Source organism: Phyllobates terribilis, unplaced genomic scaffold (assembly GCF_046119375.1).
Source record: "Phyllobates terribilis strain yellow unplaced genomic scaffold, ASM4611937v1 Scaffold_10__3_contigs__length_209671492, whole genome shotgun sequence".
NCBI classification, from domain to species: Eukaryota; Metazoa; Chordata; class Amphibia; order Anura; family Dendrobatidae; genus Phyllobates; species Phyllobates terribilis.
Window position 1 is genome coordinate 177,789,460 of NW_027362770.1, and position 27,123 is coordinate 177,816,582.

Here is a 27,123-nt window from a genome sequence, read left to right on the forward strand (position 1 = left end):
TTATAGTAGTTATATTCTTGTACATAGGAGCAGTATTATAGTAGTTATATTCTTGTACATAGGGGGCAGTATTATAGTAGTTATATTCTTGTACATAGGAGCAGTATTATAGTAGTTATATTCTTGTACATAAGAGCAGTATTATAGAAGTTATATTCTTGTAAATAGGAGCAGTATTATAGTAGTTATATTCTTGTACATACGGGGCAGTATTATAGTAGTTATATTCTTGTACATAGAAGCAGTATTATAGTAGTTATATTCTTGTATATAGGAGCAGTATTATAGTAGTTATATTCTTGTATATAGGAGCAGTATTATAGTAGTTATATTCTTGTATATAGGAGCAGTATTTTAGTAGTTATATTCTTGTACATAGGGACAGTATTATAGTAGTTATATTCTTGTATATAGGGGCAGTATTATAGTAGTTATATTCTTGTATATAGGAGCAGTATTATAGTAGTTATATTCTTGTACATAGAAGCAGTATTATAGTAGTTATATTCTTGTACATAGGGGCAGTATTATAGTAGTTATATTCTTGTACATAGAGGCAGTATTATAGTAGTTATATTCTTGTACATAGGATCAGTATTATAGTAGTTATATTCTTGTACATAGGGGGCAGTATTATAGTAGTTATATTCCTGTACATAGGGGCAGTATTATAGTAGTTATATTCTTGTACATAGGGGGCAGTATTATAGTAGTTATATTCTTGTACATAGGGGCAGTATTATAGTAGTTATATTCTTGTACATAGGGGGCAGTATTATAGTAGTTATATTCTTGTACATAGAAGCAGTATTATAGTAGTTATATTCTTGTACATAGGGGCAGTAGTATAGTAGTTATATTCTTGTACATAGGATCAGTATTATAGTAGTTATATTCTTGTACATAGGGGGCAGTATTATAGTAGTTATATTCCTGTACATAGGGGCAGTATTATAGTAGTTATATTCTTGTACATAGGGGGCAGTATTATAGTAGTTATATTCTTGTACATAGGGGGCAGTATTATAGTAGTTATATTCTTGTACATAGAAGCAGTATTATAGTAGTTATATTCTTGTACATAGGGGCAGTAGTATAGTAGTTATATTCTTGTACATAGGATCAGTATTATAGTAGTTATATTCTTGTACATAGGGGGCAGTATTATAGTAGTTATATTCCTGTACATAGGGGCAGTATTATAGTAGTTATATTCTTGTACATAGGGGGCAGTATTATAGTAGTTATATTCTTGTACATAGGGGCAGTATTATAGTAGTTATATTCTTGTACATAGGGGCAGTATTATAGTAGTTATATTCTTGTACATAGAAGCAGTATTATAGTAGTTATATTCTTGTACATAGGGGCAGTAGTATAGTAGTTATATTCTTGTACATAGGATCAGTATTATAGTAGTTATTTTCTTGTACATAGGGGGCAATATTATAGTAGTTATATTCCTGTACATAGGGGCAGTATTATAGTAGTTATATTCTTGTACATAGGGGGCAGTATTATAGTAGTTATATTTTTGTACATAGGGGCAGTATTATAGTAGTTATATTCTTGTGCATAGGGGCAGTATTATAGTAGTTATATTCTTGTACATAGGGCCAGTATTATTGTAGTTATATTCTTGTATATAGGAGCAGTATTATAGTAGTTATATTCTTGTACATAGGGGCAGTATTATAGTAGTTATATTCTTGTACATAGGGGCAGTATTATAGTAGTTATATTCTTGTACATAGGGGCAGTATTATAGTAGTTATATTCTTGTACATAGGGGGCAGTATTATAGTAATTATATTCTTGTACATAGGGGCAGTATTATAGTAGTTATATTCTTGTACATAGGGGGCAGTATTATAGTAGTTATATTCTTGTACATAGGGGCAGTATTATAGTAGTTATATTCTTGTACATAGGGGCAGTATTATAGTAGTTATATTCTTGTACATAGGGGCAGTATTATAGTAGTTATATTCTTGTATATAGGAGCAGTATTATAGTAGTTATATTCTTGTACATAGGGGCAGTATTATAGTAGTTATATTCTTGTACATAGGGGGCAGTATTATAGTAGTTATATTCTTGTACATAGGAGCAGTATTATAGTAGTTATATTCTTGTACATAGGGGCAGTATTATAGTAGTTATATTCTTGTACATAGGAGCAGTATTATAGTAGTTATATTCTTGTACATAGGGGCAGTATTATAGTAGTTATATTCTTGTACATAGGAGCAGTATTATAGTAGTTATATTCTTGTACATAGGGGGCAGTATTATAGTAGTTATATTCTTGTACTAGGAGCAGTATTATAGTAGTTATATTCTTGTACATAGGGGCAGTATTATAGTAGTTATATTCTTGTACATAGGTGCAGTATTATAGTAGTTATATTCTTTTACATAGGGGCAGTAATATAGTAGTTATATTCTTGTACATAGGAGCAGTATTATAGTAGTTATATTCTTGTACATAGGGGCAGTATTATAGTAGTTATATTCTTGTACATAGGGGCAGTATTATAGTAGTTATATTCCTGCACATAGGAGGCAGTATTGTAGTAGTTATATTCTTGTACATAGGGGGCAGTATTATAGTAGTTATATTCTTGTACATAGGTGCGGTATTATAGTAGTTATATTCTTGTACATAGGAGCAGTATTATAGTAGTTATATTCTTGTACATAAGAGCAGTATTATAGTAGTTATATTCTTGTACATAGGGGGCAGTATTATAGTAGTTATATTCCTGTACATAGGGGCAGTATTATAGTAGTTATATTCTTGTACATAGGGGGCAGTATTATAGTAGTTATATTCCTGTACATAGGGGCAGTATTATAGTAGTTATATTCTTGTACATAGGGGGCAGTATTATAGTCGTTATATTCTTGTACATAGGGGGCAGTATTATAGTAGTTATATTCTTGTACATAGGGGGCAGTATTATAGTAGTTATATTCTTGTACATAGGGGCAGTATTATAGTAATTATATTCTTGTACATAGGGAGCAGTATTATAGTAGTTATATTCTTGTACATAGGGGGCAGTATTATAGTAGTTATATTCTTGTACATAGGAGCAGTATTATAGTAGTTATATTCTTGTAAATAGAGGCAGTATTATAGTAGTTATATTCTTGTACATAGGGAGCAGTATTATAGTAGTTATATTCTTGTACATAGTGGCAGTATTATAGTAGTTATATTGTTGTACATAGGGGGCAGTATTATAGTAGTTATATTCTTGTACATAGGGGGCAGTATTATAGTAGTTATATTCTTGTACATAGGGGGCAGTATTATAGTAGTTATATTCTTGTACATAGGGGCAGTATTATAGTAGTTATATTCTTGTACATAGGGGGCAGTATTATAGTAGTTATATTCTTGTATATAGAGGCAGTATTATAGTAGTTACATTCTTGTACATAGGGGGCAGTATTATAGTAGTTATATTCTTGTACATAGGGGGCAGTATTATAGTAGTTATATTCTTGTACATAGGGGCAGTATTATAGTAGTTATATTCTTGTACATAGGGGGCAGTATTATAGTAGTTATATTCTTGTATATAGAGGCAGTATTATAGTAGTTATATTCTTGTACATAGGAGCAGTATTATAGTAGTTATATTCTTGTACATAGGGGCAGTATTATAGTAGTTATATTCTTGTACATAGGGGGCAGTATTATAGTAGTTATATTCTTGTACATAGGGGGCAGTATTATAGTGAGATTATTATTATTAGTTTCTTATTACTTTGCCTCTTTTCTGGATTATTATGTCATTCTCCGTTGTCTGTGTGATACGTTGTTCTCCAGAGTCGCTGCTGGTTTCCCTGTCTGTGACTGGTGTATATTTTCCGTCTTCCTCCTCCATGTAATAACCTGCTGTAGATGTTCCTGAATGATTTCATTGATTAAGTTTCCTTTGCGCTGAAACTTCTGTGCCCGGAATCCCAATCTAATACCTTAATTCAATTCTCACCTGATAAGGTTGCCGTTTGCCGGGAAGAAGCCAAAGCCATTTAACCCTCTGTGTTCTGTGAATATTAGAGGAATGATGACTATGGGGCTGCCTCAGTATGTAGAGCGGCCTGATGATAGTTTCTGCTGTATTTTGTATATTGTATCGTCTCGTGGCCGCACTCATTATGGATTTTGATTTGTGCTTAGTGGAGATTTCTCTGCTTCACACGGACACAAGTCTTATTCTATCTAAACGTTGTAGAAATGAATCTGCAAGTAAATACACAATAAACAGTATGGAAGAGCAGGTGACTGTAGCTTTAAGAATACACTGTATGAGGAGGGAACTCCACTAATACTGAGTATAAGGGGGCACTCTGCTGATACTGAGTATAAGGGGCACTCCTCTGCTGATACTGGGTATAAGGGGGACTCTGCTGATACTGGGTATAAGGGGGCACTCTGCTGATACTGTGTATAAGGGGACACTCTGCTGATACTGGGTATAGGGGGCACTCTGCTGATACTGGGTATAAGGGGACACTCTGCTGATACTGGGTATAGGGGGCCCTCTCCTGATACTGGGTATAAGGGGGCACTCTGCTGATACTGGGTATAGGGGGCACTCTGCTGATACTGGGTATAAGGGGGCACTCTGCTGATACTGGGTATAAGGGGGCACTCTGCTGATACTGGGTATAAGGGGGCACTCTGCTGATACTGGGTATAAGGGGGCACTCTGCTCATACTGGGTATAAGGGGGCACTCTGCTCATACTGGGTATAAGGGACACTCTGCTGATACTGGGTATAAGGGGGCACTCTGCTGATACTGGGTATAAGGGGCACTCTGCTGATACTGGGTATAAGGGGCACTCTGCTGATACTGGGTATAAGGGGCACTCTGCTGATACTGGGTATAAGGGGGCACTCTGCTGATACTGGGTATAAGAGGCACTCTGCTGATACTGGGTATAAGGGGGCACTCTGCTGATACTGAGTACAAGGGGGCACTCTGATGATACTGGGTATAAGGGGGCACTCTGCTGATACTGGGTATAAGGAACACTCTGCTGATACTGGGTATAAGGGGGCACTCTGATGATACTGGGTATAAGGGGGCACTCTGATGATACTGGGTATAAGGGGGCACTCTGCTGATACTGGGTATAAGGAACACTCTGCTGATACTGGGTATAGGGGGCACTCTGCTGATACTGAGTATAAGGGGAACTCTGCTGATACTGAGTATAATGAGAACTCTCCTGATACTGGGTATAAGGGGGCACTCTGCTGATACTGGGTATAAGGGGGCACTCTGCTGATACTGGGTATAAGGGGGGCACTCTGCTGATACTGGGTATAAGGGGGCACTCTGATGATACTGGGTATAAGGGGGCACTCTGCTGATACTGGGTATAAGAGTCACTCTGCTGATACTGGGTATAAGGGGGCATTCTGCTGATACTGGGTATAAGAGGCACTCTGCTGATACTGGGTATAAGGGGGGCACTCTGCTGATACTGGGTATAAGGGGGCACTCTGATGATACTGGGTATAAGGGGGCACTCTGCTGATACTGGGTATAAGAGTCACTCTGCTGATACTGGGTATAAGGGGGTACTCTGCTGATACTTGGTATAAGGGGGCACTCTGCTGATACTGGGTATAGGGGGCACTCTGCTGATGCTGAGTATAAGTGGCACTCTGCTGATACTGAGTATAAGGGGCACTCTCCTGATACTGGGTATAGGGGGCACTCTCCTGATATTGGGTATAAGAGGCACTCTGCTGATACTGCTTATAAGGGGACACTGTGATGATACTGGGTATAAGGGGGCACTCTGCTGATACTGGGTATAGGGGGCACTCTGCTGATACTGGGTATAAGGGGCACTCTGCTGATACTGAGTATAAGGGGGCACTCTGCTGATACTGGGTATATGGGGCACTCTGCTGATGCTGGGTATAAGGGGAAACTGCTGATACTGGGTATAGGGGGCACTCTGCTGATACTGGGTATAAGGGGGGCACTCTGCTGATACTGGGTATAAGGGGGCACTCTGCTGATACTGGGTATAGGGGGCACTCTGCTGATACTGGGTATAATGGGGCACGCTGCTGATACTGGGTATAAGGGGCACTCTGCTGATACTGGGTATAGGGGGCACTCTGCTGATACTGGGTATAATGGGGCACGCTGCTGATACTGGGTATAAGGGAGCACTCTGCTAATACTGGGTATAGGGGGCACTCTGCTGATACTGGGTATAAGGGGGCACGCTGCTGATACTGGGTATAAGGGGCACTCTGCTAATACTGGGTATAAGGGGCATTCTGCTAATACTGGGTATAAGGGGCACTCTGCTGATGTTGGGTATAAGGGGGCATTCTGCTGATATTGGGTATAAGGGGGCACTCTGCTGATACTGGGTATAGGGGGCACTCTGCTGATACTGGGTATAAGGGGGCACTCTGCTGATACTGGGTATAAGGGGCACTCTGCTGATACTGGGTATAAGGGGCACTCTGCTGATACTGGGTATAAGGGGGCACTCTGCTGATACTGGGTATAAGAGGCACTCTGCTGATACTGGGTATAAGGGGGCACTCTGCTGATACTGAGTACAAGGGGGCACTCTGCTGATACTGAGTACAAGGGGGCACTCTGATGATACTGGGTATAAGGGGGCACTCTGCTGATACTGGGTATAAGGAACACTCTGCTGATACTGGGTATAAGGGGGCACTCTGATGATACTGGGTATAAGGGGGCACTCTGATGATACTGGGTATAAGGGGGCACTCTGCTGATACTGGGTATAAGGAACACTCTGCTGATACTGGGTATAGGGGGCACTCTGCTGATACTGAGTATAAGGGGAACTCTGCTGATACTGAGTATAAGGAGAACTCTCCTGATACTGGGTATAAGGGGGCACTCTGCTGATACTGGGTATAAGGGGGCACTCTGCTGATACTGGGTATAAGAGGCACTCTGCTGATACTGGGTATAAGGGGGGCACTCTGCTGATACTGGGTATAAGGGGGCACTCTGATGATACTGGGTATAAGGGGGCACTCTGCTGATACTGGGTATAAGAGTCACTCTGCTGATACTGGGTATAAGGGGGCATTCTGCTGATACTGGGTATAAGAGGCACTCTGCTGATACTGGGTATAAGGGGGGCACTCTGCTGATACTGGGTATTAGGGGGCACTCTGATGATACTGGGTATAAGGGGGCACTCTGCTGATACTGGGTATAAGAGTCACTCTGCTGATACTGGGTATAAGGGGGTACTCTGCTGATACTTGGTATAAGGGGGCACTCTGCTGATACTGGGTATAGGGGGCACTCTGCTGATACTGGGTATAAGGGGGCACTCTGCTAATACTGGGTATAAGGGAGCACTCTGCTAATACTGGGTATAAGGGGCACTCTACTAATACTGGGTATAAGGGGCACTCTGCTGATATTGGGTATAAGGGGGCATTCTGCTGATACTGGGTATAAGGGGGCACTCTGCTAATACTGGGTATAAGGGGCACTCTGCTGATATTGGGTATAAGGGGGCATTCTGCTGATACTGGTTATAGGGGGCACTCTGCTGATACTGGGTATAAGGGGGCACTACTGATACTGGGCATAAGGGGGCACTCTGCTGATACTGAGTATAAGGGGCACTCTGCTGATACTGGGTATAAGGGGAAACTGCTGATACTGGGTATAGGGGGCACTCTGCTGATACTGGGTATAAGGGGGACACTCTGCTGATACTGGGTATAAGGGGGCACTCTGCTGATACTGGGTATAGGGGGCACTCTGCTGATACTGGGTATAATGGGGCACTCTGCTGATACTGGGTATAGGGGGCACTCTGCTGATACTGGGTATAATGGGGCACGCTGCTGATACTGGGTATAAGGGAGCACTCTGCTAATACTGGGTATAGGGGGCACTCTGCTGATACTGGGTATAGGGGGCACTCTGCTGATACTGGGTATAATGGGGCATGCTGCTGATACTGGGTATAAGGGAGCACTCTGCTAATACTGGGTATAGGGGGCACTCTGCTGATACTGGGTATAAGGGGGCACTCTGCTGATACTGGGTATAAGTGGGCACTCTGCTGATACTGGGTATAAGGGGGCACTCTGCTGATATTGGGTATAAGGGGGCACCCTGCACTGTTTATAGAGGGCACTTCTTGCACTGTTTATAGAGTGCACTCTGCTTGTACTGTTTATAGGGAGCACTGTGCTTGCACTGTTTGTAGGGGGCACTCTGCTTGCACTGTTAATAGAGGGCACTCTCCTTGCACTGTATATAGGGGGCACTCTGCTTGCACTATTTATAAAGGACCCTTCTGGCACTGTTTATAGGGGTCAGTCTGCTGAACCTGTTATTTGGGTCACTTTGGCTGTTGTTGTGGGTTCTTTTTGCAAAGTCCAACTCAAGTCTCCCAGATGCCATTGATTTATGAATTAACTTGTTGCTATCACAGTATATAAAGGGTGGTTTCCCTTTAAGAAGAAATTTCATTTCGCACACAATAATAACCCTTTGTTCCTTTTTTATTTTCCCAGTAAATCACAGCAACCATCATGTGCGTTTCATCATTTCTGCTCCATAACTGAAAAAAATACAAATTATTATCCACTACAATTAACATAAAAAACAAGTTACATATTCTAATAATCACGATTTGCTGCCATCCTCTGATTATGTAGAATATTGAATATTTTACCGCCCTGATTACCCCATAAATCGTTCACCTTCCTGCTGATTCAGAAATAACAAAAAAAAAGAGACCCCCCCCCCCCCCGCCTTGTCTACAAAGCTGCCAGAGATTGATTAGTTCAGAATTAAGATTAGAATTTTTTTTTTCCAGGAACAGCGCCCCTTATATCCTTAGGCCGTGTCTGGTATTGCAGCACAGCCTCATTAAAGTAAAGCTGACAAAGCCTATGGACGAGGGTGGCACTGTTTTGAATCTCGCTTTGGATGTGACTGCAGTATTACTCAGGACTGCGATGTTTCTAGCCTTGACGCCATCACGGCCGGATTCAAATTTGCAGAACTTTATTAACAAATGACAAAAATAGTCAGATCCTCTTCTCCCTCCCGCCTTCTCCTCCCTATCTATTCCTCTGTGAATGTGGGTGATTTTCACAGCAAGAGCGCACAAAGCCCCCGGTGCATTGTATTTAAAACTCAGCTGAACATTCACGCCATCTGCTCTCCTTCCACAGCTGAGAATTTGTGTCTGCGTAAAGCTGGCACAGCAGCGGCGCTGCCCCACCGGTGACCTTCAAGAGAGAGAGATACAAAGCGGGCAAGTGGCCGGAGTGACTCCATTCACACTTCTATCAGACAAGGCAGCAGCGCTATCATCTACTAAATTCCGCCAAATAAAGCATTAACTTTTTCTTTTTATCAGTCAAGGCTTCATTTTTTTTTTTAGATACAGAGCATCAAATCCCTTGCGTAACCAAAGAGTCAAGAAACTAAATTGGGTCTTCATGCGGCCACCACTAGAGGGAGCTCCGAAGCAATACTGCATACAACTTATCCATTGAGCTCTATGCTAACAATGTATGCGGTGAGCTCCGTCTAGTGGTGGAAGCAGGTCAGGAAACTTTTATCCCATCATTTTAAGCCTCTGCAGAGGACAGAATAGAAAAAAATGGACTGCTGTAAAGACATAATAAACAAATAATCACCAAAAAAACTAAAGATAAAAAATAAAGGAAATGGATATATTTTAAGCCTTAAATACACGTTCAGTATTTGGTCAGTATTTTACATCAGGATTTGTAAGCCCAAATCAGGAGTGGGTGATATATTTTTCCTCTGATTGTTCCACTCCTGACTTTGACTTACAAATACTGATGTAAAATACTGACCAAATACTGAACGTGGCCTTACTTTGACTCCGACACCTGACCTTACTTTATATCCACCATCACTCACCACTTAAGGTCTATGGCTCCTTTACAATATATTCTAGTACCCATAAGGACAAGAATTGGGTTCCTGTCGGAGACCAAATTCGGAAATTTATGGCCAAGTGGGAAAAGGAAGGAGACATTGGCACCAAATGAGGTTATCATTTCGCCTCACCCCATGCTGAGGGGTGGAAAATCTCTGTAATGAAGCATCATTGTTGGCCATATCTCAAAAATGACCCTAACGGTTCCCATACACACAGTTATGTCTCCCGATCTTTGGTTAAGGAATAAGTCATTGATGACACCTCTTGGTGGCTGATCTTCCCTGAGAAAAAGAGGACCACATCCCCCATTCTTCTTCCCCAGACATCAAGTAGTGAAGAGGTCCCCATACGCATAAGATACTCCTTCCGGTCCTACAAAATGTGTATGGGGGACGGGTGGGAACATGTACACAGTCAAGTCTCGTTTTTGTAAAACTTTCTTCCATTCCTTCATTTATCATCGTTTCCTCTACTGAACCTTAAAGAACTGCCCAGTACCCAACACAGAACATGAAGGGGCTCGGTGAAGGTGGCATAGAAGGTGTGTAAGTGTCTGATGGGGTCACACATTTCATAAAAGGACATCTGGCCGGCCTCGTAATCCAGATAGAGACCTAGTTTCTTGCAGGAATGCTGAACTGGCAGCTGGATGATTTTCGAGTCATGTATCACGGAGTATTGATTGCTCCATAGACGGAGTGCCCATGATTTATCGTTGTACCCGATGACGCAATGCTCCCCTTTCCTGTCTACAGTGGCATAGCTCATTCCCACACACCAGTCTCCTCCGTCAATGCTTTCCAGCTCCAAGAAATGGTTCCCAGAGGAAAATAAGTCCTCGCTTAAGACTTGACAAGACTGAAAGATTTTGGGAGTATCTGGACGATTTTGGCTTATTCCGGGCCAAGAGGCTACCTTGAGGTCTTCAGACACTGCTACGTCATTTCCCGCAGTGTTTATATCCAGTAAGATGTCAGGAGCATCAGGCATCTTGAAGCCTTTGAACTTTATCTCTTGGGCAACTTTTTCCATGGCTGTACGTATCATCGTAGAGATAACGAGTCTATCCAGATCTCCCACGTTATGAACATCATCTTTCGTACAGGTATCCACCTCGCATATATCAGATCTTTCCAGCTCTTGAGCTTTTAAGACCATGAGTGGATCCTTCATATCGCACATCTGCTGAATAGAAGACATCACCCGGGAGAAGTCTTCTATCTCCTTTTCCAACTGTTTGATCAGTTCAGAGACTGACAGTGACACCTGCTCTTCCTGCCTGGAGATCTCACTCAAGACCTTCTTCTCCAGGTCGTCCACCCGTCTCCTGATTTCTGTAAAGAACTGCGAAATAGTCTGACCTACGGAGTCAGCTCTGTCATGGACGTTTGTCATGTGGTTGTACAATGCCTGAATCCTTGACACTTTTACTTCCCTTTTCGAAAACAGACTGTCCAAAACCGTTCTCAGCTGCTCCATCTTCTTGACCGAAGCCTCAGCTAGAGTCTCTATTTGATGTCCACGATGTTCTCCAGTCAAACTGCAGGACACACAGATACAAGCCGCGTCCTCGGTGCAGTAATATTCCAGGATCTTCTTATGGACAGAACATTTCCTTTTCTCCAGAGAAGTGCTGGGATCAGATAAGACGTCTTCTGCTGCCTTACTGTGAACCCTCAGGTGATTATCACACAGAGAAGCCTCACAGTGTAGACAGGATCTAACAGCAGGTACAGGAGAGTGAATGCAGTAAGTGCAGAAGATCTGGGAGACCTCCTCACCAGGTGGCACAGTAGACTTGACTTTCTCCACAATGTTACTTGGTTTGCGGTTCTTCTTCAGTGCCGGCCGTGACTGAATTTCTTCTCCACATTCAGGGCAGGAATAATCTCCAGACTCGTCCTGTGTATCCAGCACACGATCAATACAGACCCGGCAGAAGTTGTGTCCACATCTCAGGGTTACAAGATCGGTATAAAGGCTCATGCACATGGAGCAGAGCAGCTCGTCTCTCGGATCAGCGGACGCCATGGCTGACAGCAGTTGCAAGAAATTAAAGTTGAACTTTACACCACGATGACGAGGCTCAGTCCACACCCGACCATGAGAGACACGTCATGTATGGGAGCAACGTTCAGTCCATAACTGCCTTGAGCGACACGTCTCTGAGCTGTCGCTGTCTTAGAAGTTGTCGAACTTCATTGTGATAGGTACTACAATACCCAATGTACAAATAAAAGGGTATTCAGCAGATTTGGCACAAAAATAGATTTTAAAAAAATGTATAAATCGTTATTAAGGCAGGAAAAGGATAAGAGCAGGTATAAAAAGTGAGATAATGGGTGAAAAAAACAGCATCAAAATAGGAAACGGAAATAAATATATACAGTATATGTGTCAGTAGATATCGGGAATAACAGTGCGTAGGTATAAAGTATGATGCCCTCACAACACATACTGTATGAGGACCCCAGAGAGACCCAGCCACCTTTGATGCCCCAACAATATGGTATGTTGTCCCCATAGCCCCCTATACACAGTATGATGGCCCCACAGCTCCGCTATATATAGTATGATGGCCCCATATCTCACCGATATACAATATGATGGCACCACAGCTCCCCTATACACAGTACAATGCCCCACAGCTCCTTTATAAAGAGTGTGATGGGCCCAAAGCTCTCCTATACACAGTACAATGGGCTAACAGTTCCCCTATACACCGTATAATGCCCCTACAGCTCCCCTATACACAGTATTATGCCCGCTCCTTTATAAACAGTGTTATGGGCCCACCGCTCTCCTATACGCAATACAATGGGCCCACAGCTCCCCTATACACAGTACAAGGGGCCAAAAGCTCCCCTATACACAGTATAATGCCCCAACAGCTCCCTTACACACATTATAATGCCCCGCATCTCCTTTATAAACTGTGTGATGGGCCCACAGCTCTCCTATACGCAATACAATGGGCCCACAGTTCCCCTATACATAGTACAATGGGCCAAAAGCTCCCCTATATGCAGTATAATGCCCCAACTGGTCCCCTATACACAGTATGGTGGACCCACAGCTCCTTTATATACAGTATGATGGCCCCCAGCCCTATACACAGTATGAAGTCCTCCGCATCTCCCTATATACAGTTTGATGGCCCACAGCTCCCTGTATACAGAATGATTGCCCTTCATCTCCCTATATACAGTATGATCGCCCACAACTCCCTATACATAGCATGATGGGCCACAGCCCCTTATATACAGTATGAAGTTCCCCACCGCTCCCTATATACAGTAACATGGCCCACATTTCCTGATATACAGTATGACTTACAGTCCCCCACAGTTCCCTATACATGCCCAGAGCCATATACAGTTGAAACCAGAAGTTTCCATACACTATATAAAAAGACACATCTGCATGTTTTTATCAATATCTGACATGAAATCAGAATAAACCTTTCCTGTTTTAGGTCGATTAGGATTACCATAATTACCATAATTTTTAATATTGCCAAATGCCAGAATAATGAGAGAGAGAGAATGTTTTAAGGCATTTTTATTACTTACTGCAAAGTCAAAAGTTTCCATACACTAAGATTACTATGCCTTTAAATAATTCTGGACTGTCCATATGATGATGTCATGTGTTTGGAAGCTTCTGATAGGCTTTTTGGCAACATCTGAGTTAATTAGAGACACACCTGTGGATGTATTTTAATGCACACCTGAAACACACTGCTTCTTTGTGTAGCATCCTGGGAAAGTCTAAAGAAATCAGACAAAATATCAGGAAGAGAATTGTGGACTTGCACAAGTCTGGCTCATCCTTGGGTACAATTTCAAGATACCTGAAGGTGCCTCGTTCATCTGTACAAACAATTATACACAAGTACAAACAGGACGGGAATGTCCAGCCATCATACCGCTCAGGAAGGAGACGGGTTCTGTGTCCTAGAGATGAACGTGCTTTGGTCCGACATGTGTACATCAACCAAGGACAAAAGCAAAAGACCTTGTGAAGGTGATAGCGGAAGCTGGTAAGATTGTGTCAATATCCACAGTGAAACGAGTACTGTATCAACAAGGGCTGAAAGGCCACTCTGCCAGGAAGAAGCCATTACTCCAAAAGAAACATAAAAAGCCAGATTAATGTTTGCAAATGCACACAGGAACACAGACCTTAATTTTTGGAGACATGTCCTGTGTCTGATGAAACTAAAATGTAACTTTTTGGGCATAATGACCATCGTTACTTTTAGAGGAAAAATGGAGAAGCTTGGAAGCCAAAGAACACCATCCCAACTGTGAAACATGGTGGTGGCGGCATCATGTTGTAGGGTTGTTTTGCTGCAGGAGGTACTAGTGCTCTTCACAAAATAGATGGCATCATGAGAAAAGAAGATTATGTGGCAACATCTTAAGACATCAGCCAGGAAGTTAAAGCTTGGGCGGAAATGGGTCTTCCAAAAGGACAATGACCCGAAGCATACTGCCAAAATGGTAACAAAGTGGCTTAAGGATAACAAAGTCCATGTTTTGGAGTGGCCATCACAAAGCCCTGATCTCAATCCTATTGAAAATTTATGGGCAAAGCTGAAAAGGCTGCGAGCAAGGTGACCTACAAACCTGGATCAGTTACAGCAGTTTTGTCAGGAGGAATCGGCCCAAATTCCAACCAACTATTGTGAGAAGCTTGTGGAAGGAGATCCCAAACGTGTGACCCAAGTTATTCAGTTTAAGGGCAATGGCACCAAATACTAATGAAATGGATGGAAACTTCTGACTTTGCAGTAAGTAATAAAAATGCCTTAAAACATTCTCTCTCTCTCATTATTCTGGCACTTGGCAAATATTAAAAATTATGGTAATTATGGTAATGATGGTAATCCGAATGGACCTAAAACGGGAAAGGTTTATTCTGATTTCATGTCAGATATTGAGAAAAACATGGATATGTGTCTTATTATATAGTGTATGGAAACTCCTGGTTTCAACTGTATATACAGTATGATGTCTCCACAGCCCTCTATATACAGTATGAAGTCCCCCGCAGTTCTCTGTATACAATATGATGGCCCACAGATCCCTATATATAGTATAATGAACCACAGCTCCCTACACATACTATGATCTCCTACAACACCCAATATGTAGTAGAAAGTCCTCCACAGCTTCTTATATAGAGTACTAGATGGTGGCCCGATTCTAACGCATCGGGTATTCTAGAATATGTATGCGGCCGACCGGGCGCAATTAGCAGAGCGGTGTTTAAATTTGGCACCAAGCTCGCTGATTGGTCGCGGCTGGCGTCCGCGACCAATTAGCACAGCAGTGTTTAAATGTGGCGGCAAGATCGGTGATTGGTCGCGGCCGCTATTTAAATGTGGCGCCCAAATCGGTGATTGGTCGCGGGCAGCGGCCGCGACCAATCAGCAGAGCGGTGTTTAACTTTAGCGCCAAGATCACTGATTGGTCGCGTGCGGAGAGCGCGACCAATCAGCGAATCGTATTGGTGAGGATCGGGGAGCGGAATCGTATTAGTGAGGACCGGGGAGCGCTGCTGCCTGTGCGGATACTTCCACTACGAGAACCCGGGACATGAGCGGGCGCTCTCTGCAGAAGTATCCCGACCCGCAGCGCCGCTCCCCGGTCCTCCCTTCACACCCTAGCCGCTGATCTCCTCACAGTATCAGCATGGTGTTACAAAGGTCCGGACATTTGTGTTAAAAATCGCTGATTGGTCGCTGGCGCTGCCCGCGACCAATCACCGATTTGGGCGTCAAATTTAAATATCGGCCGCGACCAATCAACGATCTTGGCTCCAGATTTAAACACCGCTGTGCTGATTGGTCGCGGCCGATATTTAAATTTGGCGGCCAAATCGGTGATTGGTCGCGGGCAGCGATTTTTAACACAAATGTCCGGACCTTAGTAACACCATGCGGATACTGTGGGGACATCAGCGGCTAGGGTGCGAAGGGAGGACCGGGGAGCGGCGCTGCGGGTCCGGATACTTCTGCTGCGAGCGCCCGCTCATGTCCCGGGTTCTCGCAGCGGAAGTATCCGCACAGGCAGCGCCGCTGACATCCATGCAGCTAGGGTGTGAAGGGAGGACCGGGGAGTGCCGCTGACATCCAATTGGTCGCGGCCTCTATTTAAATGTGCCGCACAAATCGTTGATTGGTCGCGGTCTTGGCCCGCGACCAATCACTGAACTTGCGGCTAAAGTTAACCACTACTGTGCTGATTGGTCGCGGCCGATATTTAAATTTGGCGCCCAAATCGGTGATTGGTCGCGGGCAGCGTCCGCGACCAATCAGCACAGCGGTATTTAACTTTTGCGCTAAGATCAGTGATTGGTCGGGTCCGAAGGCCGCGACCAATCATCGAATCGTCTTGGTGAGCACCGGGGAGCGGCGCTGCCTGTGCGGCTACTTCCGCTGCGAGAACCCGGGACATGAGCGGGCGCTCGCAGCAGAAGTATCCCGACCCACAGCGCCGCTCCCCGGTCCTCCCTTCCGCATGGAGGTCAGCGACGCCGGCGGTCCGTCCGCTGCTGCCGGCCGGCCGTCCTGGCTGCAACGCCGCTGAGCTCCGTCCCGCAGATGAGCCGCTAACGGCCGCCATCTTTTTTCTGAAATCCCACGGCGCTGATTGGCCGCTGCCGGACCAATGAGTGACGAGGGATTTCCTGGACAGACAGACAGACGGGATAAGACAATTATATAGTAGATGAGGCCCCCACAGCTCCCTATACACAGTAAGATGGCCCTCAGTTTATATACACAGTAAGACGGCTCTCATAGGTCCCAATACACATAATGATGACCCACAGCCCATATGCAGTATGAAAGCCCCCAGAGCTCTGTATATACAGTAGGATGCCCCCCTCAACCCACTATACATATAAAGCCCCCACAGATCTCTTACACATTATGAGGGCCCAACAGCTCACTATATACGTATGATAGCCCCATTGCTATCTATATACAGTATGATGGCCCCAAAGCCCCCTATACACAGTATGTTGGACCCCTCTCCAGATTATGACCTCATGGTCCCCTTTACACAGTATGAGGCCCCTAAAGCCCCCTTTAGGGGGATTTCCCCATAGGCTCATTTGACAGTATGAGGCCCCCAAAGCCACCTATTCACAATATATTGAACCCATGGCTTCCCCTTATACAGTATGATGACCTACATACCGCTCTATATATAGTATGTTCCCACACAGCTTTCTATATATTTTGGGACCCCACAGCTCCTTATATACAATATGAGGTCCCTACAGCTTTCTATATACAGTATGCCACCCCATAGCTCCCTTATACACGTTATGCGGTCCCACAGTCTCCACAAGTAATGATTGATAAAATAGATACCGCTGACATTCAGACACCATGAGGTTTCCCACTATGGACGCCCTTGAAGGAGAGGCCAGAGCCCACCAGAGGGTTCCCTCGTCCTCCTTTGGGACAGTGTAATGTTGATTAGATACACAGCTCAGCAAACTGTATTATAGGAAGTTGACCCTCTCTAGGACTCGGTTAGTGTAAGTCTGACCTATGATGGGAGTCAGGAAAATCTATCAGCCTCCATTATCTGGGGCCTCCAACATCCAGGGCCTCCACCATCTGAGGGATTCAACGTCTGGGGCCTCCACCATCTAGGGCCTCATCTGTGGCTTTTCACCATTCGTGGCATCCACCATCTAGAGCCTCAACCATCCGAGACCTCCACCATCTGGGGCCTCCAACATCCAGGGCCTCATCTGGGGCCTTCACCATTCGTGGGCTCCACTATCCAGGGCCTCAACCATCTGAGACCTCCACCATCGGGGGCCTGCGACATCTGGAGCCTCCAACATCCAGGGCCTCATCTGGGGCCTTCACCATTCGTGACCTCCACCATCCAGGGCTTCAACCATCCGAGACCTCCACCATCTAGGGCGTCCAACATCTGGGGGATTCAACGTCTGGGGCCTCCACCATCCAGGGCCTCATCTGGGGCCTTCACCATTCATGGGCTCCACCATCCAGGGCCTCAACCATCCGAGGCCTCCACCATCCGAGGCCTCCACCATCCGAGGCCTCCACCATCCGAGGCCTCCACCATCTGGGACCTCCACTATTTGTGGCCTCCACTATCCGAGACCTTTTGCCCCTTTGTACTATGGATTCCACATACCAGTAAATCTCTCTTAGCCTATATGAGTCTCTGCCATCACCAAATACACAGGGTAAATTCCAGTAATCCGGCATCCGACTGTGCAGAAATCCTGATATAGACCCAAAACCTGTACCGATCTAATGCTTCTCACAGCTGAAGGTTTGTTATAATTGTATCTGGACTAGAGAGTGAGGGTTTAGGACAGGTTTTAAGTCTTAAAGACGACCTGTCAGTTGCTATAAATGTCATTTTCTTACCTGGTGTAAATGCCGCTGTTCTGAATCCGGCGAAGTTTTTCTTGTGTTCCTGCGCCTCTCCGTTCCTGAGATATGACCTCCTCTTCCCTGTATATAAATCTAGTCATTTTAAGCCAAAGGGGCGTGGTGTTTAGGAAGACGCCCACAGAGAATAGTTGATGGTCACACCCACTTGACTAGCAAGACTAGATTTACATGCAGGGAAGAAAGGTCCATATCTCAGGAACGGAGAGGCGCAGGAACACAAGAAAAGCATCGCCGGATTCAGGAGAACAGCGGCATTTACACCAGGTGAATATATATATATATATCTCCTCTTTGATGACACCTCGTGGACCATCATCCCTGTGGATACTATGGGCCCAGTTCGTCATTTGTATTCTTTTTAAAGACATTTTTTGGTCTTGTGTCGTTTTTTTTTGTGCCAAATTCTTCATAAATGCTGATTATATTCTTTTTTGGGGTCTCATTAATCTTAGGGGGCTGGTTTGGGGGCAGATTCATTTTAAGGGCTGGGTCTGGGGTCTGAATGAGTTTTCTCTTCTGATCTGTGGTCTGAATTGATTTTAAGGGTCTGGTTAATTTTAGGGATCTTTAGTTTCAAAGTACTAGTCTGGGGTCTTAATTCACTTTAGGGTCTGGTTTGGGGTCGGATTCATTTCACGGTTCTGGTCTGGGGTCTGAATGAGTTTAAGGGCCTGAAATGAGGTCTGATTAATTGTTGGGTTCCGAGATTAATTTTAGGGTTCTGATCTGGGGTCCGAATTAGTTTTGGGGGGTCTGATTAGTTTAAAGTGCTAGTCTGGAGTCTGAATTAATTATGGGGTCTGTTAAGGGGTCTGAATTAGTTTTGGGGGGTCTGATTAGTTTTAAAGTACTAGTCTGGAGTCTGAATTAATTGTGGGGTCTGCTAAGGGGTCTGAATTAGTTTTGCGGGGTCTGATTAGTTTTAAAGTGCTAGTCTGGAGTCTGAATTAGTTATGGGGTCTGCTAAGGGGTCTTAATTAGTTTTGGGGGGGCTGATTAGTTTTAAAGTGCTAGTCTGGAGTCTGAATTAATTATGGGGTCTGTTAAGGGGTCTGAATTAGTTTTGGGGGTCTGATTAGTTTTAAAGTGCTAGTCTGGAGTCTGAATTAGTTATGGGGTCTGCTAAGGGGTCTTAATTAGTTTTGGGGGGTCTGATTAGTTTTAAAGTACTAATCTGGAGTCTGAATTAATTATGGGGTCTGCTAAGGGGTCTGAATTAGTTTTGGGGGGTCTGATTAGTTTTAAAGTGCTAGTCTGGAGTCTGAATTAATTATGGGGTCTGCTAAGGGATCTGAATTAGTTTTGGGGGGTCTGATTAGTTTTAAAGTACTAGTCTGGAGTCTGAATTAGTTATGGGGTCTGCTAAGGGGTCTTAATTAGTTTAGGGGGTCTGATTAATTTTGGGGGTCTTTTCTGTGCTCTTTTCTGGGGGTTTCGGCAGATGCCGGTGATTTGCATGTAATAGCCGTCGCCCATTTTCTGGATTAAAGGTGATTACTTAATAGGAATATCGCGGCCTCGGAGAGCCTGAAATCACAGGAAAATGCAAAATGATTCATTCCTGGTCTGTTTGAAGGAAGTTTGGAGCAAATGGTTTGAAATAAGGTGCGAGCATCAAAGGGAAGACGTCTTTGAAGTCGTATGCACGAACCAAACCTCTAACCTGATCTTTAATGTGCTGGTAATGGATAAACCTTCTTAAAAGAGCGCTTCCCCTTTAAAAAAAAAAATCATGAACACGGGTGCCAATTACTAGCAGCGCCCATAGAGAGGTGGCAGACGGCTTTTCCTATGCAGTTACATCCCGATGATATTGTTCTACCTCTAAGTGTCGGTCATTACTGCGGTTCTGGCATTGTATTCTGGTCCCATACATCTCAGTCTCCTGGAACGTCTGCGAGACCCTTAGTGTTTCTCCCGCATTACTGATCACCACAGTGATGGTTCTGTCATGGCTGCAGGGACTGATATTTGTTCCTGTGGCTGGTACAGTTATTGGGGCTTTGTAGCTAGTACTGTTATGTAGGTGCTGTGACTGGCACTGTTATGGAGGTGCTGTGACTGGCACTGTTATGGAGGTGCTGTGACTGGCACTGTTATGGAGGTGCTGTGACTGGCACTGTTATGGGGGCACTGTGGCTGGCACTGTTATCGAGGCACTGTGGCTGACACTGTTATGGAGGTACTGTGACTGGCACTGTTATGGAGGTACTGTGACTGGCACTGTTATGGAAGTACTGTGGCTGGCACTGTATAGAGGCGCTGTGACTGGCACTGTTATGGAGGTACTGTGGCTGGCACTGTTATGGAGTTACTGTGGCTGGCACTGTTATGGAGGCACTGTGTCTGGCACTGTTATGGAGGTGCTGTGACTGGCACTGTGGCTGGCACTGTTATGGAATTACTGTGGCTGGCACTGTTATGGAGGCACTGTGTCTGGCACTGTTATGGAGGTGCTGTGACTGGCACTGTGGCTGGCACTGTTATGGAGGTGCTGTGACTGGCACTGTTGGAGGCACTGTGACTGGCACTGTTATGGAGGCACTGTGGCTGGCACTGTTATGGAGGCACTGTGGCTGGCACTGTTATGGAGGCACTGGCTGGCACTGTTATGGAGGCACTGTGGCTGGCACTGTTATGGAAGTACTGTGGCTGGCACTGTTATGGAGGCACTGTGGCTGACACTGTTATGGAGATACTGTGGCTGGCACTGTTATGGAGGTACTATGGCTGGCACTGTTATGGAGGTACTGTGGCTGGCACTGTTATGGAGGCACTGTGGCTGGCACTGTTATTGAGGCACTGTGGCTGGCACTATTATGGAAGTACTGTGGCTGGCACTGTTATGGAGGCACTGTGGCTGGCACTGTTATGGAGGCACTGTGGCTGGCACTGTTATCGAAGTACTGTGGCTGGCACTGTTGTGGAGGCACTGTGGCTGGCACTGTTATGGAGGTACTGTGGCTGGCACTGTTATGGAGTTACTGTGGCTGGCACTGTTATGGAAGTACTGTGTCTGGCACTGTTATGGAGGCAGTGTGTCTGGCACTGTTATGGAGGCGCTGTGGCTGGCACTGTTATGGAGGTGCTGTGACTGGCACTGTTATGGAGGCACTGTGGCTGGCACTGTTATGGAGTTACTGTGGCTGGCACTGTTATGGAGGTGCTGTGACTGGCACTGTTATGGAGGCGCTGTGGCTGGCACTGTTATGGAGGTGCTGTGACTGGCACTGTTATGGAGGTACTGTGGCTGGTACTGTTATGGAGGCACTGTGGCTGGCACTGTTATGGAGGCACTGTGACTGGCACTGTTATGGAGGTGCTGTGACTGGCACTGTTATGGGGGCACTGTGGCTGATACTGTTATGGAGGTACTGTGACTGGCACTGTTATGGAGGTACTGTGGCTGGCACTGTTATGGAGGTACTGTGGCTGGCACTGTTATGGAAGTACTGTGGCTGGCACTGTATAGAGGCTCTGTGACTGGCACTGTTATGGAGGTACTGTGGCTGGCACTGTTATGGAGTTACTGTGGCTGGCACTGTTATGGAGGCAGTGTGTCTGGCACTGTTATGGAGGTGCTGTGACTGGCACTGTGGCTGGCACTGTTATGGAGGTGCTGTGACTGGCACTGTTGGAGGCACTGTGACTGGCACTGTTATGGAGGCACTGTGGCTGGCACTGTTATGGAGGCACTGTGGCTGGCACTGTTATGGAGGTACTGTGGCTGGCACTGTTATGGAGGCACTGTGGCTGGCACTGTTATGGAGGCACTGGCTGGCACTGTTATGGAGGCACTGTGGCTGGCACTGTTATGGAGGCACTGTGGCTGACACTGTTATGGAGGTACTGTGGCTGGCACTGTTATGGAGGTACTATGGCTGGCACTGTTATGGAGGTACTGTGGCTGGCACTGTTATGGAGGCACTGTGGCTGGCACTGTTATTGAGGCACTGTGGCTGGCACTGTTATGGAAGTACTGTGGCTGGCACTGTTATGAAGGCACTGTGGCTGGCACTGTTATGGAAGTACTGTGGCTGGCACTGTTGTGGAGGCACTGTGGCTGGCACTGTTATGGAGTTACTGTGGCTGGCACTGTTATGGAGTTACTGTGGCTGGCACTGTTATGGAATTACTGTGGCTGGCACTGTTATGGAGGCACTGTGTCTGGCACTGTTATGGAGGCACTGTGGCTGGCACTGTTATGGAGGTGCTGTGACTGGCACTGTTATGGAGGCACTGTGGCTGGCACTGTTATGGAGTTACTGTGGCTGGCACTGTTATGGAGGTGCTGTGACTGGCACGGTTATGGAGGCACTGTGGCTGGCACTGTTATGGAGGTGCTGTGACTGGCACTGTTGGAGGTACTGTGGCTGGCACTGTTATGGAGGCACTGTGGCTGGCACTGTTATGGAGGTACTGTGGCTGGCACTGTTATGGAGGCACTGTGGCTGGCACTGTTATGGAGGCACTGGCTGGCACTGTTATGGAGGCACTGTGGCTGGCACTGTTATGGAAGTACTGTGGCTGGCACTGTATAGAGGCGCTGTGACTGGCACTGTTATGGAGGTACTGTGGCTGGCACTGTTATGGAAGCACTGTGGCTGGCACTGTTATGGAAGTACTGTGGCTGGCACTGTTATGGAGGCACTGTGGCTGGCACTGTTATGGAGGCACTGTGGCTGGCACTGTTATGGAGGTACTGTGGTTGGCACTGTTATGGAGGTACTGTGGCTGGCACTGTTAAGGAGGCACTGTGGCTGGCACTGTTATGAAAGTACTGTGGCTGGCACTGTTATGGAGGCACTGTGGCTGGCACTGTTATGGAAGTACTGTGGCTGGCACTGTTATGGAGGTACTATGGCTGGCACTGTTATGGAGGCACTGTGGCTGACACTGTTATGGAGGCACTGTTTCTGGCACTGTTATGGAGGCACTGTGGCTGACACTGTTATGTAGGCACTGTGGCTGGCACTGTTATGGAGGCACTATGGCTGGCACTGTTATGGAGGCACTGTGGCTGGCACTGTTATGGAGGCACTGTGGCTGGCACTGTTATGGAGGTACTGTGGCTGGCACTGTTATGGAGGCACTGTGGCTGGCACTGTTATGGAGGCACTGTGGCTGGCACTGTTATGGAGGCACTGTGGCTGGCACTGTTATGGAAGTACTGTGGCTGGCACTGTTATGGAGGCACTGTGGCTGGCACTGTTATGGAGGCACTGTGGCTGGCACTGTTATGGAGGTACTGTGGCTGGCACTGTTATGGAGGCACTGTGGCTGGCACTGTTATGGAGGCACTGTGGCTGGCACTGTTATGGAGGCACTGTGGCTGGCACTGTTATGGAAGTACTGTGGCTGGCACTGTTATGGAGGCACTGTGGCTGGCACTGTTATGGAGGCACTGTGGCTGGCACTGTTATGGAGGCACTGTGGCTGGCACTGTTATGGAGGTACTGTGGCTGGCACTGTTATGGAGGCACTGTGGCTGGCACTGTTATGGAGGCACTGTGGCTGGCACTGTTATGGAAGTACTGTGGCTGGCACTGTTATGGAGGTACTGTAGCTGACACTGTTATGGAGGCACTGTGGCTGGCATTGTTATGGAAGTACTGTGGCTGGCACTGTTATGGAAGTACTGTGGCTGGCACTGTTATGGCAGTACTGTGGCTGGCACTGTTATGGAGGCAGTGTGTCTGGCACTGTTATGGAGGCACTGTGGCTGGCACTGTTATGGAGGTACTGTGGCTGGCACTGTTATGGAGGCACTGTGGCTGGCACTGTTATGGAGGCACTGTGGCTGGCACTGTTATGGAGGCACTGTGGCTGGCACTGTTATGGAAGTACTGTGGCTGGCACTGTTATGGAGGCACTGTGGCTGGCACTGTTATGGAGGCACTGTGGCTGGCACTGTTATGGCAGTACTGTGGCTGGCACTGTTATGGAGGCACTGTGGCCGACACTGTTATGGAGGCACTGTGGCTGGCACTGTAATGGAAGCACTGTGGCTGGCACAGTTGTGGGGTCACTCTGGATGACGCTTTAATGGGGGCACTGTGTTGCTGGTTATCTGATGGTGGTGCCATAAATCAATAAGTAAAGGGGGCACAGTGGTTGGCGCTGTACTTTTGGGGTTGTGTCTCCCTATCGTCCACATAGGGGATCCATGGCCGTATGGGAGGACCTGCTATAATGCTGTAAGCACATAATGTGGTCTCTGCAGGAGTGAACAGGTTAATGATGAACACCGCAGATATCGAGCGGAGCCTGTCCGTATCTGGGGACGCTGCGCCTGTCACCGCCACTCGCGCATAATAATGACACTTGTAATTGGTTCGGCGGCGGCTGGACGAGGATTTATCGGAAGGAGCCGGAGTCAGACTCCAGGAAAAGTGCCGGGGGGTGGGGGGGATCAATACCTGAACGCAGACCCCCGACTTGTCTGGAGGTGCCAATATCACCCCCAATTTATTAGCTAGAACAGTCAGTAGGGGGTCTTCTTGCCAAACAATGGGGGCACAATGGCCGCACATAGAAATATGATAGTTCAGCTTCCGCCATGTATAAAAATTGGCAGATTGCACCAATTTAATTGGCGTCTCAGCAACCACCAGATGTGAAGCTGCGACAATCCATCAGCAGCCTAAGCAAGACTTTCCACTGACTGACAGCAAGCAGCGGTCTTCATAAAGTAGATGCCTTCTTACAAGTATACAGGGAAACTGTCAGCAAGTTGTACCCCCTATAAACCACCCCGACCACTTTTTGTGACCTGGAAAGATCTGATATCCTTTAGTCAATTTTAGTGCTGCAAGCCTTGAAAAAGTTTATGCAAATGAAGGCTCAAGTGTCCAGTGGGCGTGTCCAAGCGTCCTGGTCAATTTTCTACAGGCTGCGCAAAAAGAAATGTTGTATTTGCATGGGCTTGGAAGTGGCCCCTGCGCAGACCAAAGAAGGGCTAAGATTTTGCGCATGCGCCGGATCTCAGCTGGACACGTAGACAGTTAGGACACGCCCAGGGTACTCTGAAGCCTTAATTTGCATATGACTCAGGACCTGTGTCTCCATGCATTGACCACTAGATGGAGCTCACAGTAATGAACTCTATCCTGATCTTTCATTGAGCTCCTTCTAGTAGTGGTTGCAGGCATACATGTATGTATGTAATCTGTATACCTGTGTCTGTATGTATGTGCTCTGTCTATGCATATGTCTGTATGTATGTGCTGTGTGTATACACCTGTCTGTATGCATGTACTCTGTGTATACAGATGTCTGTATGTATGTGCTCTGTGTATTCACATGTCTGTATGTATCTGCTCTGTGTACAGTACAGACCAAAAGTTTGGACACACCTTCTCATTTAAAGATTTTCTGTATTTTCATTACTTTGAAAATTGTACATTCACACTGAAGGCATCAAAACTATGAATTACCACATGTGGAATTATATACTTAACAAAAAAGTGTGAAACAACTGAAAATATGTCTTATATTCTAGGTTCTTCAAAGTAGCCACCTTTTGCTTTGATGACTGCTTTGCACACTCTTGGCATTCTCTTCATGAGCTTCAAGAGGTAGTCACCGGAAATGGTCTTCCAACAATCTTGAAGGAGTTCCCAGAGATGCTTAGCACTTGTTGGCCCTTTTGCCTTCACTCTGCGGTCCAGCTCACCCCAAACCATCTCGATTGGGTTCAGGTCTGGTGACTGTGGAGGCCAGGTCATCTGGCGTAGCCCCCCATCACTCTCCTTCTTGGTCAAATAGCCCTTACACAGCCTGGAGGGGTGTTTGGGGTCATTGTCCTGTTAAAAAATAAATGATGGTCCACCTAAACGCAAACCGGATGGAATAGCATGCCGCTGCAAGATGCTGTGGTAGCCATGCTGGTTCAGTATGCCTTCAATTTTGAATAAATCCTCAACAGTGTCACCAGCAAAGCACCCCCACACCATCACACCTCCTCCTCCATGCTTCACGGTGGGAACCAGGCATGTAGAGTCCATCCGTTCACCTTTTCTGCGTCGCACAAAGACACGGTGGTTGGAACCAAAGATCTCAAATTTGGACTCATCAGACCAAAGCACAGATTTCCACTGGTCTAATGTCCATTCCTTGTGTTCTTTAGCCCAAACAAGTCTCTTCTGCTTGTTGCCTGTCCTTAGCACTGGTTTCCTAGCAGCTATTTTACCATGAAGGCCTGCTGCACAAAGTCTCCTCTTAACAGTTGTTGTAGAGATGTGTCTGCTGCTAGAACTCTGTGTGGCATTGACCTGGTCTCTAATCTGAGCTGCTGTTAACCTGCGATTTCTGAGGCTGGTGACTCGGATAAACTTATCCTCAGAAGCAGAGGTGACTCTTGGTCTTCCTTTCCTGGGGCGGTCCTCATGTCAGCCAGTTTCTTTGTAGCGCTTGATGTTTTTTGCAACTGCACTTGGGGACACTTTCAAAATTTGCCCAATTTTTCAGACTGACTGACCTTCATTTCTTAAAGTAATGATGGCCACTCGTTTTTCTTTACTTAGAATTTGTATTATGGCAAGAAAAAAGCAGCTAACAGTCTATTCAGTAGGACTATCAGCAGTGTATCCACCTGACTTCTGCACAACACAACTGATGGTCCCAACCCCATTTATAAGGCAAGAAATCCCACTTATTAAACCTGACAGGGCACACCTG

General features: G+C 45.8%; 2 protein-coding genes across 2 annotated transcripts in view; one reads left to right on the plus strand and one right to left on the minus strand.

The window, feature by feature from the left end:
• The window catches only part of LARGE1 (LARGE xylosyl- and glucuronyltransferase 1), a 521,095-nt gene that overhangs the window by 421,554 nt on the left and 72,418 nt on the right, over nucleotides 1-27,123 (plus strand). The window lies entirely within an intron of this gene.
• LOC141164711 (E3 ubiquitin-protein ligase TRIM39-like) lies at nucleotides 8,556-12,060 on the minus strand. The gene has a single exon (XM_073650218.1). The coding sequence runs from the start codon at nucleotides 12,015-12,017 to the stop codon at nucleotides 10,437-10,439; it is 1,581 nt and encodes a 526-aa protein (XP_073506319.1). The 5' UTR covers nucleotides 12,018-12,060; the 3' UTR covers nucleotides 8,556-10,436.

Coding starts and splice junctions, on each gene's coding strand:
- LOC141164711 (XM_073650218.1), bottom strand. CDS start 12,017: ATGGCGTCCGCTGATCCGAGAGACGAGCTGCTCTGCTCCATGTGCATG.